The 16,752-nt window shown below is 47.8% G+C and overlaps 2 protein-coding genes across 8 annotated transcripts in view; one reads left to right on the forward strand and one right to left on the reverse strand.

Moving 5' to 3' along the window:
- The first annotated feature begins 3,310 nt into the window (after positions 1-3,310).
- The window catches only part of LOC146402279 (uncharacterized), a 54,147-nt gene continuing 40,705 nt past the window's right edge, over positions 3,311-16,752 (forward strand). Inside the window, exons 1-3 of the mRNA XM_084960237.1 lie at positions 3,311-3,375; positions 12,499-12,571; positions 15,993-16,120. The gene's annotated coding sequence lies outside the window, so the exon portion shown is untranslated. The remainder of the gene's footprint in view (positions 3,376-12,498; positions 12,572-15,992; positions 16,121-16,752) is intronic.
- The window catches only part of CES1 (carboxylesterase 1), a 28,666-nt gene continuing 18,606 nt past the window's right edge, over positions 6,693-16,752 (reverse strand). For 3 of the 7 annotated variants that reach the window (XM_084958665.1, XM_084958664.1, XM_084958663.1), the window contains 7 exons: positions 15,545-15,583; positions 14,335-14,475; positions 13,574-13,654; positions 12,741-12,888; positions 8,308-8,439; positions 7,351-7,423; positions 6,693-7,069 (listed from right to left, as the gene is read on the reverse strand). In XM_084958665.1, coding sequence (XP_084814791.1) covers positions 6,886-7,069; positions 7,351-7,423; positions 8,308-8,439; positions 12,741-12,888; positions 13,574-13,654; positions 14,335-14,475; positions 15,545-15,583 — 798 coding nt within the window. In that variant the 3' untranslated portion in view covers positions 6,693-6,885. 7 annotated transcript variants of the gene reach the window in all.

Below are 16,752 nucleotides of genomic sequence, written 5' to 3' on the forward strand. Positions count from 1 at the left end.
GGAAGAACTTTATTGTTAAAGTGACCCTACTATCTAAGGCAGTATACAGGGTCCACACAATTCCTATTAAAATACCCGTGGCATTTTTCAGAGAACTAGAACTAATATTTCTAAAATTTGTATGGGATCACAAAAGACTCAGAAGAGCTAAAATAATATTGAGAAAGACGAATAAAACTAAAGATATCATGAACCCTGATTTCAAACTCTAGTACAAAGCTTTCAATATTGGCACAAAAAGATACATAGATCAAAGGAACGGAGAGTGCAGAAACGAACTCTTATTTATATGGTCAAGTAATCTAGCAAAGTTAACCTAGCAGTTAATCTAGGCAAGAATATGCAGTGCAGTAAAGACAGCCTCTTCAGTAAATGGTGCTGGGAAAACTGGGCAGCAACATGCAAAGGAATCAAACTGGATTACTTTCTCACGCCATATACAAAAATAAATTCAAAATGTAAGACATAAATATAAGACCTGAAACCATAAAATTTGTGAAAGAAATTGGTCTTAGTAATATTTTTTGGATCAGTCTCCCCAGGTAAGGGAAACAAAAGCCAGAACAAACAAATGGGGCTACATCAAACTTAAAAGGTTTTACACAGCAAAGGAAACTATTGGCAAAATGAAAAGGCCACCTATTGAATGGGAGAAGATATTTGCAAATGATATATCTGATAAGGGGTTAATACCCAAAATATACAAAGAACTCATAGAACTCAACATCAAGAAAAAAAAAAATGAACAACCTGACTTTAAAAATTGGCAGAGGACCTGAACAGACATTTTCCCAAAGAAGACATACAAAGGCCAATAGGCACATAAAAAGATGTTCAAAATCACTAATCATCAAATAAATGCAAGTCAAAACCACAATGAGATGTCACCTTGCACTTGTCAGAATGGCTATTACATGTGTAAGGTGATATCTCATTGTATGAATGTTGTCAAAAGGTACAAACTGCCAGTTATCAGATAAATAAGTGCTAGGGATGTAATGTACAATATAAAAAATGTAATTAACACTACCATATGTTATATATGAAAGGTGTTAGGAGAATAAATCTCAGTTTTCATCACAAAGAAAAAAGTTTTGTATTTCTTTAATTTTGTATCTGTAAGAGATGATGGATATTCATTAAACTTATTGTGGTGATCATTTCATGATACAAGTGAGTCAAATTATTATGCTGCACACCTTAAACTTATACAGTGCACTATGTCAGTTATATCTCAATACAGCTGGAAGAAGAATCCAGCTTTCCTATCTGCCTGATGTGTCTACATCACAATCTCTTTAGCCAATAGTGTGCTCTTGGATATTTATGGGCATAATTTGATAAGCAACTTTGGGAATGACTACTTTTACTTTTTAAAATTATTTCTGGCTTCTGGTTTTGCAGGAGGTCAACTGGATCAAAGGCAATGCTCTTTTAAAATTACTCTGCTTATGTTCTATAAATTCTCCTCCCTGTAGAGTGACATTACTTCATACTCATCAGCAGTACAGGTATGTGATTTCACAATCATTTCTGCTTATTCATCATGGTAAAAAAAAATAAATATTTAACTATTTTTCTTATTGTAAATTACACTGTTTATTCACAGAAAAATCCTCACTTTTTTTAAAGCTTGAATTTGAATTACTAAATCAAACACAAGCAAAACTTTAGAGAAAAACCAAATCAGTCTTCATCTGTGAATTTCCTCTCATCCAGCAGAGGGTAGCATTATAAAAAGGGAAAAATGCTTCCCTCCAGGCTGCTGTGATGGAGGTGATGTAGATACTGTAGAACTTTGAAAGAAAAAAAAAAAATAGTTAACTCACAATCATCGTCCTTTTTCTATGTAATATTTGGGAAATGGAAAACTACAGTCCATTACCTCAAAAGTTTGACTGAAATGATTAAAATCACAGGCAGAACAGAATTTGGGGCCAGCAGGTTTTTTCTTTCCTGTTTTTCCCACTTTCCCATCAGGTCCCTAGGAGCCCACCTCAGCGGGACAGAGAGTAGTTCCTTCCCCTGTGGGTCCCTGTTCCTTCTGCTCTTCCCTCAGTGGCCCTTGGGACTCTGGACCTTTCTGCCTGACCCCGGAAGTCCAGTTCTCCTTGCCTCTCAGCCTCTGGCCTCGGCTGCAAGTCACAGGCTTCCCCTCCTGGCAGAGCTGGGACAAGGTGGGGCAGGGGGGGCTCAGGCAGCTGGCCTGCCTGGCGCTGCCCCAGGTGACAGGTGGACAAGATGCACCTCCCTCCCCACAGCTGAGCCAGACCCAGCCCGTCGTGGCCCTTGTGCTCTGCTAGGGATTCGTAAGCGGAGAGAGAAAAACCTGCCTTGTCACTTGACTGTGTTCAAATACAAGGGAATTCTGGGGCAGAGTAATTACGGTGCTCCCTGGGTGGGTTAGAGTTCCAACGGGAGCTAAGGGTAGGAGAGCAGGATGAAGGCAGCAAAGCCGGGCCATGAATGTTAAGGATGGGGTGGGAGGGGCCCTGCCGCCGGGCAGCATGGCTGGTACTGTCAGGGTTGCTGGAGCCCAACTTGGAGGCTTAGGGAACAGCTTTTATACCTTGACCTGTAGGAAACACATCTCTCTCTCTCACTCTGTCTAACAGGGGGATGATTGGTAAAAGGTGAATTTATTCACCCATCCACCCTTCAATCCGTCCATTCATCTGTTGTCTATCACCTACTATCTATATATGCATCTATCTGTCTGCCTGTCCGTCTGTCTTTCCATCTATCTAATCTATCTGTCTACCTATATACCTACCTATTATCTGTCTATCTGGGAACCTTTATGTAGTTACCCTTGAGGCATATTTGCCTCCTGGACTTTTCATGTACAGGAGCCCATGTATTCAATCGCTGCTTTAGGTAAATTTAAGTAGGATTTCTCTAGCGCATGCAGTAGAGTCCTGATTAAATAACTTTGCGTTTGACTATTTACTTTCTATTCTATTTCTGTAATTTATTATACTCCTCAGTAATATTCTCCTGTAAAACTCTGTCTTCTCTAATAGGTAATAAGTGCGTAAGACCTGGTAGAAACTTTTGAGTTTTTAAAGTGAATATGATATCCAAATACGTAAACGTATATATACATGTATAAAGTACATGTGAAGTGTCTTGATGAATATTCAAATACTCCAGTTTTTGAGTTAAGTGAATATAGTGCAAAGGAAGTATACATATATATGTAGTGAGTGTGTGTGTGTGTGTGTGTGTGTGTGTGTGTGTGTGTGTATTGATGCATATTCGCTAACTGACCCCACCTGTGTACTCCGTATCCAGATCAGGACGCAGAAGGTGATCAGCATCCAAGAAACTAGCGGAGCTCAGCCCCAACCCTGTCCTGCCCACCCACCCACTGTGGTAAGTACTCTCTGAACTTCTGCAGCATCTTTGAGTTTTCTGGCTGTTGTACTTCATAGCGACAGCGTTGTGTCCTCTTGCACTTGGCTTTTTTCTCTCAGCGTCGTGTTAACGATGCTCATCCCTGCCGTGTGTGCCTGTGGTTTGTTCATCTTGCTGCACCCTCCTGGCCGTAATGCGTTCGTTCTATGGTTGTCGGGCATTTGGGTGGTTTCCAGTTTCAGGTTATTATGAGTAGTGTGGCCATGAATGTTCTAGAGCTTTGCTGATCACATGCGTCACTTCTCGTGGATATTTACTAAGATTGGCTTTCACGGATCACGTGTGCCAGCATACATCACTTCAGTAAACACTCCAAAAGGCTCCCAAAGCAGTTGTACAAATGTTCCCTCCTACCAGCAGAGTAAAGAGATTTCCAGCAGCTCCGTGTTGTTGTCATCACTTGGTATTTTCTGAAAGGCTACTACGCATTTATTCTTTTTTTAGCTTATAGTTGGTTTACAGTGTGTGTCCATCTCTGCCCTACAGCACAGTGACCCAGTCGTGTGTGTGTGTGTGTGTGTGTGTGTGTCTGTGTGTGTGTGTGTGTGTGTGTGTGCATATATGCATTCTTTTTCTCACACTGTCTTCCATGTTCTATCCCAAGAGATTGGATATAGTTCCCTGTGCTCTGCAGTAGGACCTCGTTGCTTATCCATTCTAAATGGATAAATGTAATAGTTCGCATCGACTAACCCCAAACTCCCAGTCCATCCGCCTTTGGCAACCATCAGTCTGTCCTCTGTGTCTGTGATTATGTTTCTGATTTTGTAGATAGGTTCATTTGTGACATAGTTTAGATTCCACATGTAAGTAATACCATGTGGTATTTGACCTCTTTCTGACTTACTTCACTTGGTATGATAATCTCTAGTTGCATCGATGTTGCTGCAAAAGGCATGAATTCATCCTTTTTATGGCTGAGGAGTATTCCACTGTATGTATGTACCAGATCTTCCTAATCCGTTCTTTTTGTTTGTTGGTTTGTTTGTCGTTTTGTCTTTTTGCCATTTCTAGGGCCGCTTCTGCGGCATATGGAGGGTCCCAGGCTAGGGGTCGAATCGGAGCAGTAGCCGCCGGCCTACACCAGAGCCGCAGTAACGCGGGAGCCGAGCCGCGTCTGCCACCTACACCACAGCTCGTGGCAACGCCGGATCCTTCACCCACTGCGCAAGGCCAGGGCTGGAACCCGCAACCTCATGGTTCCTAGTCGGATTCGTTAACCACTGAGCCACGACGGGAACTCCCTTCCTAATGCGTTCTATGGATTGTTTTGGCTATTGTGAAGAGTGCTGCTATGAACATAGGGGCGCTTCTGTCCTTTTGAGTGCAAGTTTTCTCCGGATGTGTACCCAGGAGTGGGACTGCAGGATCCTATGGTGGTTCTGTATTTAGTTTTCTGAGGAACCTTCATACCGTTTTCCATAGTGGTTGTACCAAATTACATTCCCACCAACAGTGTAGGAGGGTTCCCTTTTCTCCACACCATCTCCAGCATTTGCTATTTATAGGCGTAAGAGCGATAGCCATACTGACCAAGGTGAGGTGGGACCTCAAAATAGTTTTGATTTGCATTTCTCTCTAATAATCAGTGGTATTGAGCATCTCCTCATATGCCTATTGGCTATCCTATGTCTTCTTTGGAGAAGTGTCCGTTTGTGTCTTGTGCCCACTTTCCGATTGGGTTGTTTGTTATTTTGTGGTTGAGTTGTGTGTATTGTTTGCATATTTTGGAGATTAGACCCTTTGAAGTTATTTTGCCTCTCTGATAATATTTTTTTTTAATTTCAAACATTTCCATTTGCATCTTTCTTATAGTTTTTCTCTCTCTTTGTGCAGAAATTAAACCAAGGGTTCACGAAAGTTTTCCCCATAGGTGTTTCGATTCCTCGTCTGTGAGTTCTCACACCTGGGCTATTTTTGAAACTGGTTCAGTTGATTGTGTTGTCTCTTCGTAGGGTTTTTTTGGTTTCCTGCATTTTTGAATGTTTGTGATGTTGGACGAGGGCTACAGGGTCGCCCTCAGCATCATGGGTACGAGAGTAGAAGCTGATGTAAATGGCAAGTGAGACAGGAAAGGGGCCTGCCTTTCATTCTGCTTAGACTGATAGTATGTGTCTGTGTCTGTGTCTGTGTCTGTGTCTGTGTGTGTTGGGGGGATTTTAGTTAATTGTGTGAGGGATAAGCAAAGCTTGAATTTTGTTGCTGCTGTGGTTATCATGGCTTCAGCCCTTGCTTCAGATCCTTCAGTATTACCTTGTGCTGTGGGGACTAGGGCTTGCTGAAAGCTTTGCTCAGAATCCCTGTTTCACTCTCAGCTTTAGGCCCGCCCTGTGCACCTGTGCCTCAGGGAGGGTCTCTGTCCACACGTTCTCCCTCCCCCAGTGCGGGGGTTTCTGATGCTCAGTCCTCGGTGTTGGAATCCAGGGGTGGTTTCTCTGGTCCTGGTCCAGCCTCCACCTTAGGCAGGCCCTGTGTGCCTTGCTCACAGAGATTCCGATTTTCAAAGAAATCCTACTCACACGCAGGGTGAGTCCATCTCCTGCCTGAAGCCAGTGTTCACACCCCCGCTCTCCTCCCAAGGGCCTGTCTTCCCTGAGATTTCAGGGAAAGTGTTGGCCTTGCACCTTCTTTGAATGATTGAGAAAAAGCCATGGTAGTGGGAATAATCCAGGTTTTTCTTGCAGAAAGGGTGGGAGTAACACGCGCAGAGCTTGCAGTAATCCCAGGAGAAGCCGCAAGTCGCCCCATGCATTCTGAAAGAGGCAGTTGCTAGTGACACTTAGGGACTCACTCCAAGGTGGGTCCAAGTGCCTGGACCTGATGTCGACTAGGCTGCAGAAAGGGTGCAGATGAGCTGTTGGAGTACAAGGCCTCGGAGAAGGGCCTGGAAGGATAATGCGTAGGTTGAAGGAGAAAGAATTCTAGGCCTGTGGAAGGGTCAGTAAGGGCCACAGCACTGAGCACAGTGTCGCCGGGGCGAGGCCCCTTCTTTCCCGCTCCAGGGACATCCTCAGTCGGTGCCACCTCCGTCTCTCCAGAAAGCTGCCCGGGAGGAGAGGGACACTGCACTCTGAGCACCCACACCCTCTTGTTGGACTTGTTGAGGGTCCAGGGCCATGGAGCAGACACAGAGCCCCGCTTGGCAGCTCCCAGGGGACAGCCTGCTGGACTCTGCCTGTCCAGAGTCGCCTTGCTGTCAATGGTGCCCTCAGTCTTCATCCTTCCCTCCCCCTAGAGAGAATGACTTAATTCCAGCCCGAGTCTGAGACACCGACTTGGTCTCCAAAAGAACATTTATTTCTAAAATTGAGGCCGCAGCTACAGAAATTCCCCCTCCCTGATCTCCGCCACTCCCACCCGCTAATTCCCCAGCCTCCACAAGAAGATACCTCCTGGCCCATCAACGCCTTCGGTAGACTGCTCCTGCCTGCGGTCCCACAAGCCCTCAAGGTCAGCCGAGCCTCCCCTTCACAGCTCAGCATGCTTTATCTTGGGTGGCTTCTTTGCTGCCTCCTTGGACAGGAGATCGTTCCAGAAGGCCACTTCTTCACCTTTCAGCCTCTTGGCTGCCTGGGTGTTGACGCCGATCTGAAGGTACCCTTCTTCCTGGTCGTACATCGGCCAATGGGGCAGCCCCTCCCCATTGGGGTTCCTGAGAGCAGAATCAAACAGAAATTGCCCAAAGCGACTGTGTCATCCCAGCAACCCTCTGAGGTTGTCAGGGACCCCGTGGCTTCAGCCTCTGCCAAGAGTCTCTAGTGCCCGCAGAGACAGAAGGCGCCCCACCTCCTGGGCAGCCTGTCCTTTGAGGGAGCTCTCGTGTCAGAGGTCACAGGGCCCGGAGTTTGCCCATCACACGGTGAACGTTCCTCCGCGCGACCGTGCTCTTCCCTGCCCCTTCCCAACTCCGCCCCATTTTTGCCCCCGGCTCACCCACTGCGAGCAAAGTTGGCCCAGAATTTCATCACCGTCTTGCTGAGACTGACCTCCTCTTCTGGGGCATCGCCTGTGGGGAGGAGACGCAGCCCTCGCTACTCAAAGTGTGGTTCGCGGGCCGTCACAGCACTTGAGAGCGGGTTAGACGTTCAGAAACTGAGCCCTTACCCCAGACCTACTGAGTCAAAACCTGCCTGATAAGAAGACCTTCACATGCACTTTCAGCTCGACAGTTACCAACCAAGGCAGGGCTCAGTCCAGCAGCTGGCTGCCTTGGTCTTTTGTGCCCACTGGGCGGCCCTCCCCCTCAGGTCACAGGGCCACACCCCAGGATTTTCATTATCGTAGCCCCACCTAACAAGATGCTCTCCCACACACATTTTCTTAAAATCTCAGATATAACCAAGCTGCAATGTCCCCAAAGAGTCACCCAGCCAGGAAATGCCCAGATCTTCTGGGTGTATCACACACAAGTTGTCTTTAACTGCTGATCGTCAGGGAATAGAAAATTTTCGTAAAATGTTTTTCGTTAAAATATTATTCAAAAGATATGAAAATATTAAAAGTTACGAACTTGGGACAGTCAGACCCACATTAGCCTTGAGTCAGGGTTAACTGCAGTTCTAACCTTATTCTCACTCACATTCCGATTTGCTCTTGTGAGTGGGCAGTGAGTCCTGCCTTTCTAGCCCTTGAGCGCCCCCTGCAGGTGACCCCCCCACCTGTTTTATTGAGGCTGGATTCTTGGAGTGGCCATGAATGAGGGAGGGCACAAGGATACACCTTCTCCATCACGCACATGAGACCAAGAGAAAGGTTGGGCGCCTTTGTCGTTCAACGCCTTTAAGATGGATTAAGACCTGGAAAGAAGGAGGAACTTGCCCAAGGCCACGAGACCAAGACTTGAACCCAGATCTCCTAACTCCAAGGTTGTGGTCACCAAAGGGCCATCACCTCTTAAAAATGGAGCCCCAAAGACGGAGAAGATCTCATCCCCGTGGTCCCCGATCACCGTCTTGGGTTTCTTGTCCGATGAGAAGCTTGGGCGATACTGAAACTCATACATGTAGGTGGGGGCTCCTGCATCTGAAAGACATGGATTCACGCACAGTGCATGTCAGCAGACACACACCTGGATGGTGTCAGGGTCTCCCAGGGGCCGTGAGCAGCCAGGAAATTGGGGGAGTTCCTGGTCCTCAGTGAACAACAGCAGTATTAAGAGCAGCTGCCCATTGTGCGTAGCAGCTGTGAGCTGGACCCTGTGTGTCCCTGCGTGTCCCTGCAGCAAGTCCCTGGCCACCAGCCCAATAGAGAAGCAGAGTTTTGGGAAAGTTCTGTGCCTTGCTTAAGGGCATGTAGGTTGGGAGGCTGCACCTGGATTTGAGCCAGGTTATTTATTTGGCGAAAAAACAAGTGCGTGAGGATCGAATGGATGAATGCATGTGGAAACCTTGGGTAGATCCGTTCGAAACAACCGTCATCATAGCGACTCCGGGTCAATTTACTTAAGCTCCTTCCGATGGATTCACACACAGGGACTTCTACATACACACACCCTTCACTGTATTGCACTGATGTCAGGCTAGCGTTTGGTCCCTCGGAGAATATCTGCCACCCAAAGATACCTTCTGTTCTGCCCCGTTTTGGAGCGTTTCCATGGTTGTTCACACCTATTCTAACAAGGGGAACAAATTCGATTGAATGCAAGCTGCTGGTCTGAAAGTGCAACACTTAAAGACAAACCTGTGCAGAAAGGGCCACTCTGTCTCTTGTGTCTCAGGAAACCGTAATTCAGCATTGCCTTTTTCTCTGTCATCTGTCCTGTCTTTCCTTCCGCTTGGCCCAGGGAGTGTTAAGGCCGTGACACATGGGAGAGGAGCCGAGAAGGGGGATGGTGCTCTCTCCCCCTCTCCCCTGCCCTGGCTCTCACCACCCCATGTCCAAGCCCCCAGAGGATGTCACTGCTGATGCTGCAGCACAGGTGCCCATCCTGCTCCTGCGGGCCTACCTTGTGGGCCACCCGCCTGGGGAGCTCCGCACTGTGCATGGATCACGATGCCCACGGCGAGTGACTGACAGGGGCAGGGGCAGGCCCCAAGTCAGACCGGTGGGGAAATGTTACAACGTCCCCCCCGCCTTGGGCATCCTATCAAATTTGGAAAATGCCGGAAAACGGAAAATGAACGAAAATATTGTGTAAGTTACTTCGTATGACTCTCACGAGTTCTCCGTATCATTAAATATCCGCTCACTAATATTCTAACAATGTACACCATCCCAACAAGAGGATGGAGAAGAGCTTATTTAATTGCCTCCCTCACTGCCTGTTGGTTTTTCAAGATAAATGTTGTTTGAAAGAACCAGTCCTTCTGTGACTAGATAATCTACGTGTTCCACAGCAGCTTCAAGGTCAAGCAGGACTCTCTGAAAGGGGGGGGTGGTGGTGGATGAACTTTGCCCGTGCCACGCACAGTGTTAGAAAGGAACTCAGATCCCAACGGTAGAGGACAGACCTTCTGTGTCAGAGGGAACTTATTTTTGGCAGCATGCTCCTCTTCCTTTTGCTCCTCCTCCTCCTCTGTATTCTGTCTGACTTACACCACTGATTGTTTTGTGTGCGTGTCTCTTTAGGGCCGCACCCTCAGCATATGGAGGTTACTGGGTTAGGGGGCAAATGGGAGCTGTAGACACTGACCTACACCACCGCCACGGCAACACAGGATCTGAGCCGCGTCAGCAACCTACACCACAGTGCACGGCAGTGCTGGATCCTTAACCCACCGAGAGAGGGCAGGGATCTAACCTGCGTCCTCCAGGGTGCTAGTCAGATTCGTTTCCTCTGCGCCACGACGGGCACTCCCAAACCACTGATATTTCTAAACTCCTACAATCACACTTTTTCGAAGGAATGTAGGTCACAGATTTTGATAATAATTAGGAACAACAACAGAAGCAGAGGGAAGGAGAGAGCTAGTAACCAAAAATATGCAAATTAAAATAGTATGATATTCTCTCTCTCTCTCTCTCTCTCTTTTTTTTTTTTTTTTGGTGAGAAAGTGCTGAAGAAACTGGCCTCACTATTTTTATTTTGTTTTTTTTTAATTTTCCCACTATTATTATTCTGTAGTCTTAATATCCCACTTGAGCGAATTAAGAAATCCACGTTCTTAGAACATTGGAAAGCAATTTCAGCACATGTTTGAAGTATTTCAAAATACTGCCACAGTGTAGCCTAATACTTTCACTTCTGAAAACCAGTCCTGAGAAAATATTTAGAGACGTTGGTAAAGGTTTATGCACATAAGGCTGAGCAGCATGTTCTCCGTAGCATCGACCTTTGAGCAGCGACATTAAATGTTCAAGAGGGCAGGAATGCCAAATACATTTTAATCGCTCATTCCATGAAATAAGAAATATGTTCAATGATTTTTACGGATTTTTAAGGAAATGCCCATTGTATGGTGTTCTCTGAACAAGAACATAACATGGAATTAATTTTTACGTTACGCATAAGACCTGGAAAGCCCATTAGAAGACAAAAATTTAGAGCAGGTACGTCTAAAGGAGGAATTATGAGTGAGATCTAGTTTCTGAACGCAGTGTCATGAGAGAGCAGATGAGTAAAACCCAAGCCCAGGATGGTGGGAACCGCAGGCAATGCAGAAGAGGGAACCACAAATCAGACATGTAGGAAGAAGCAAGATCAAGTTTATGAAAGAACAGATTTGACCCCAGGCAGCCCCTGGCAGAAGAGCTTCCTGAGGAGCTTGGGAGCAGGACGTGGTAACCAGCACCTGTACGTGACTGTGCTGAACGCTTGGGCACATACTAGGTCAGCTGTAGATAGGTTTTAATTATGCTTCCAAGGATCTGAATTTTAAGACTCTTTCGTTGGATGGAACTAGAGTCTCATGCTTAGTGAAGTAAGTCAGAAAGAGAAAGACAAATACCATATGATAACATTTCTATCTGGAATCTAATATACAGCACAAATGAAATTTTCCACAGAAAAGAAACTCATGGACGTGGAAAACAGACTTGTCGTTGCCAAGGGGAAGGGGGAAGGACTGGGAGTCTGGGGTTAATAGATGCAAACTGTTGCATTTGGAGTGGGTAAGCAATGAGAGCCTGCTGAGGAGCACAGGGAACTATATCCAATCATTTGTAATGGAACACAATGGAGGGTAATGTGAGAAAAAGAAAAAAAAAAATATATATATATATATGACTGTGACAGAATACTGTAAATCAATTATAATGGAAACTATAAAAATCATTTAAAAACAAACTCTTTCGGTATGTTTAGAGAGAGAGTTCTGGAGCAGAGATCCGTTTCCTGGCTTGCAGACCAGGTGAAGGAGGGCTCCTAGAAAAGGAAGGGTCCTGTGAGGACCTCAGCAAGGCCCCCCAAAGGGACACCTCCTCTCCAGGTGACTCATCCGCCCCTGACCCCCCACCCCCACAGCCCTGGGTGAGGTTGGAAGGTGCTGGGAGACCCAGCTCACACTGGGATGGAAGGAGGCCGGCTGCAGACACCAGCATTCTCCAGACCATGGGCGCCACACAATCCCTGCTCACTCAATTCAGCCTTCTTGGTCCCAGACAGTACTTCGGATCCTATCCTTGGCCACACTCCACCCCAGGTCCGTTGATTAGCAGACTAGTTTGCAGCTAGCCCTGACCTCGGACACCTTCCAAGACAAAACTTCCCGTATCTTCCCGGTGGCCCCGCAGATCACGGTAATTCAGGTGAGGAGCCTGGGGCAGATGCTGTTGGGGCCTGACCACAGCCCCTCTTCAGAGCAGGCCAGCCTGACTTGCCTCCAGCATCTGTAGCTCTTTGTCTGAGGCCTTTGGCCACCAGAGACTGCTCTGCCCACGTGTGCAGCAGTCGAAGCACCAGACACTTAGCAACACACCTTGGGGACTGCCTTCAACCACCTTGGGGACTGACTTGTCCAAGGAGGAGGAGAACTAGCCCAGCTCTCCCACCTCTCCCTCGGGATAACCCTGAGACCTGTCTTCTGCTGGTTCCCAGAGCCCCCCAGCCCCAGGTGTCAGCAGTGATGCCAGCTTGACAGTGCAGTGTGGGTTGGCTTCCTCTCCTTTACATCACTAATCTACTCTTCTAATGGTGTTTTCTAGGATCACCTCTCAAATAAACCCCTTGCCTTTGGATCCTCTTCTGGGAGTCTTTTTCTGATGGAAACCAAAATAGGTGAGTGCCTTGCCCCCCCCCCCCACCCCGCAACCCAGGGCAAATTCGGTCAGCCTCAGATGCATGACCTCAGCAGTTTCCGCCTAGGTGTTTATGCTGAGGGCTGGGCAGGACAGTCAGGGAAGCTGGCAAGGCCGTGTCCCTCTCCTGTCCAGTGTCTGGGACTCACCTCTGTGTTGACGGGCCACCGTCACAGATGGGACACCAAACACCACATCCCCCATCAAGTCCAGGAACAGGTCTTTCTTTTTGACGGGGTCGTCTGTCCCCCCCAAATACTTGTCAGTGGCCACTGGAGTCAGTTCCTCAGGGATGTTCTGAAATAAATCGAGAGGGAAAGTGACCACTGTTAAAATGAAATACAACGCGGAGACCAGACTGAAGAACGATCTGTGTAGACAAAACCATATCAGCCATGTGAACAAAACAAACTCAAGCTTGTTTCATGCACATGAGCAAAGCTCAGCTTAGGTAATTTTTTGCAAATGCCTCTAACAATCACAAAATAAAGTCAACTCCCTAAAATGGTATGAGATAATCTCTTTTTTAACCAATCCTTGCCATCTGGAAACCTCTACTCTAAGAAGCGATCACTGGAAAGTTTAACAACGTTCTCGTTTCCGCTTTATAAGCCATCCTGCCACTTCAGACCCCCAGCTTCATATCAGTCTTTGAAGTTGGAAGCTCTTGGGTCACAAACTATTTTTATATGTACAATAAACTCTTACTAAACCTATTTGTTGACTTAGTGGCTTTAGTTTTGGCATTTCTGGAGTTTCACCACCCCTGGTGAGTGACCCTCCTCATGTTAATGGTGAACCTCCTGAGACCTGTGCAAACTGCCCCCCTCTGTCTACACAGGAGGAGTGATGGGGAAAGGAAAAAGAATCAGGCAGAACCCTCTGATCCCAGTCCACATTCTTCCAACAGTTACTCTGAAAGTGGGAAAATCTCCTGCCCCTCGTTGGGGCTCAGCCAATTCCCAGATTCCTAGACTCTTACAGCGATGGGGTAGGACTTCCACAGGAGTGACGTGGCCGTCTTCTGGTCCAGCTTGCCTTCAGAGAGGGGGAAGCCCATCATCTGTTAAAACAAAGGGTGAGCAATGGTGAATCATCAGGAACCGGCAGGAAGAACCAAAGTGACCAGGGGACCAAACCAATGCAGGCTGAGACCTGTCTGCAGGCTGAAGGTCCCTTTGTTATCTTGACTGGCATGGATCTTTGATGAGTTTGGCAAAATCAAGAAGTGGGCTTTCTTTCTAGAGATCAAAGCATGCAAAGAAGACGGTGTCATTGTTAAGCGTCCCAGTCCTTTGAGATACCCACACCTCAGTGAGATGACTGGGAGGTTGTGTGAGGTTTTATGGAGAAACTAGGAAAGCACCAAGCCCAGGGGGAGGGGCTGAGGGTCCCGGGCCTCGGTCTCCTTAACTCCCGAGCCCCTTCCCCTTTCCAGGCCTCGGGGACTCATCTGCCCCCTGATTATCTCTACCAGCCTTCCCGGCACTGACATTTCAGGGTTCCTGGATGGGAAGACAATCAGACAGTGTTTGGGGACAAGGGTCTCCAGGGCCACTCCACCCAGGTGACAGCTGGGCCACTGTGGAGAAGGTGTCCATGGAAATGTCAGCTTGCGTGAAGGGCACAGCTGCCCTGGTCCCAGAGAGGGGTCAGTAGAAGGAGGGTCCTGTGAGCAGAGACGGGAGAGGTCATGTGACAGGTGGGGCCTCTGTCGAGTGTAAGAAGCCTGCGCTTTCTCACCGTTGGCAGAAGCCAGCCAAACTCTTGCTTGTTGATTCCCACGATGTAGGGGACAGTGTTGAAATCCTTTTCAGCCAGAATCTCTTCAGGCATCTTGGGCAGCAGCACTCCATCCACCACAGTGGTCAGGAAGGGATGGCTCTGGGGAAGAGGGCAGTGTGGTCCCCTCTTGAGGTCTCACCCACGGCCCCCTCTCCACCTGTCTGAGCTCACAGCCAGCATCACAGACCTGTGTGCCCATGATCCGTGGCCACACAGTCGGGGTCCTATAACAAAGGGCCAAGTCTGTGGACCCCAGAGGGCAGAGCTCTGACCAGGGGCCAGCAGGGGTCAGGTGATGGGGGCAGATCTCCACTCCGGTTGGTATAAAAATAGACAGTATGACGAGTGTAAGATTAGAAGTATATGTGTATCTCTCCATCTACAGTCAGTTCTCATTATCTGTGGTACTTACTTGTCACTTCTGCAACGTTACTGCGACTCTGGGATTTGGAGAATACAAAAGCCACAGCTCCAGGGGGAACCCAGAGGCAGGTTCCTGAGGGCATATGAACTCATTTTCCCACCTTGTGTTGTTATTTTTCTCTTTGAAGATACTTTATGTAATATGTGTTTTGTATGGACAGTTAGTTTTGTGTAATATGGAGTTACCACAAAACACCAGCTGACAAGGGCAATGTTTGCCCGGCCCTGGGGAGGCTGCTGCTGGAGCTTCCCACGAGGCTGGGAAGAGGGTGGTGTCCTCAGCCCTGAGACTCGTGGCTCCTTTCCTTGGGACCCTGCCAACAGTGCAGCTTGCACACCCGGTCACCCTGCACCCTCCCAGGAGAAGATCCGGGCTCCTTGGGACAGAGCCCTTCATCCAGTTGTCCCCACCCCCACCCCCCACAGTGGGAGTTTCTCGTCCAGCCTTCTCCCAATGGGGCATGTTTGGCGATGGAAACAAGATGAGGGGGTGGGGGACACAGGGACACAGGATTCCTAACTGAGAGTGCTGGATTGGGAGTCAGTCAGAGGACTGGTTCTGGTCCTGTGTCTGGTCTCCTGGCTGTGTGACCCAGACAAGCCACTGTCCCTCTCTGACTCCAACAAGTAAATGCAAGGAGGTACCATGATTCTATGAAGAAGTCCTTCATTCTTTCCTTTTTATTAGCTGAAGATTAAGGTATCAAGGCTTAAAACATGTAATTAAGAAACCAAAAGTCCTTACCTCTCTGGGGTCTCCATGCAAATCAAGAGCGAAAAATTTCTGTGAAGACAAAGGCAGAAGGAGGGGTGAGAAATCTCCCGGGAAAAGCAGGACACTGGCTCCCCTGGGCATGAGCACTGGGTGAGGGTGTGGGGTGGGGGAGGGGAGCTCTAGGAAGGACAGTTGTTTGTGCCTGAGTGTCCTCCACCCGAATTCCTTCTTGTTCCCCCACAAAACAACACCCTAATTTCCTTTAGGGGTCCCCCTTTTAGCCCCTCCACCCCAAGAATCCAGGCATCTATATGTGACCTGGGTGCACCACCTCCCTGACCACAGGGATCATTTCAGCGATGCACACATATACCTGTCAGTTCAATAGAGTTTACCCGAAACTTTGGCTGGAGTTATTGAGAAAGTTACTGAGATGGAATGTAAGTCTAAAGAGCTGTTGTTTCCTTAATCTCCTCAGGGAGCAAACCTGCCTGAGAATGAAGCCAACACAAAAAGTTAAAAATCCGAGGGACAGAGTTTCTTAATAATATCACAGGTGCATCTGGATCCGGACAAGCCTGAAGCCTCGAACTCCTGGACTTTTCGGTAAGTTCCCTAAAGATTCTGTTACCACACTTTGAGGTGCATTTTCTCATCTGGCATTAGAAAATCCTGACTAATACAAAGCCACTGAAATCCACTCTACCTCACGTTTCTCTTCGTTGTGAGTTCACCAAGAGTGTACTGGATTTGTTGTGACACTGTAGCTAACACGTCTGACCAGCATGCAGGATGTCACCAGTAAGGGTCCCTCTATTACAGATTGTAGCCCTGCCATCTAGGAGTGTGTGTGTGTGTGTGTGTGTGTGTGTGTGTGTGTGTGTGTTTGCTGGGGAGAGCGGATCATCACAGCATCACATGATCTCAGAAACTCTCAGAATGATAACAAAGGGCTCTTAGGCTCTCTCAGTTTTCCCAAAGTCACCACCTGTCCCTTTAGGAGCTGGATGTCTTGCACCACATGGAGAGTTGCCTAAATACATGTGCCTCTTCCCAGGCATCAGAACACCTTGTGTTTTTGTCTCTGAGCACATCGGTCACCTTATCTGAGCCTGAGAGACCAGGATCCAGGGCTACATGGGACTTAACCCATGGAAACAGAGCAGCGTCCAGGGGTAGTGGCTGGCCCCTGGGAGTCCAGGAGTATCCTCAGGAGTCCAGGGTCCGGGCAGTGAGTC

Source organism: Sus scrofa, chromosome 6 (genome assembly GCF_054392235.1).
Source record: "Sus scrofa isolate SSC_HxYL_T2T_F1_AM1 chromosome 6, Sscrofa_HxYL_maternal_Yorkshire_Landrace_v2.0, whole genome shotgun sequence".
NCBI classification, from domain to species: domain Eukaryota; kingdom Metazoa; phylum Chordata; class Mammalia; order Artiodactyla; family Suidae; genus Sus; species Sus scrofa.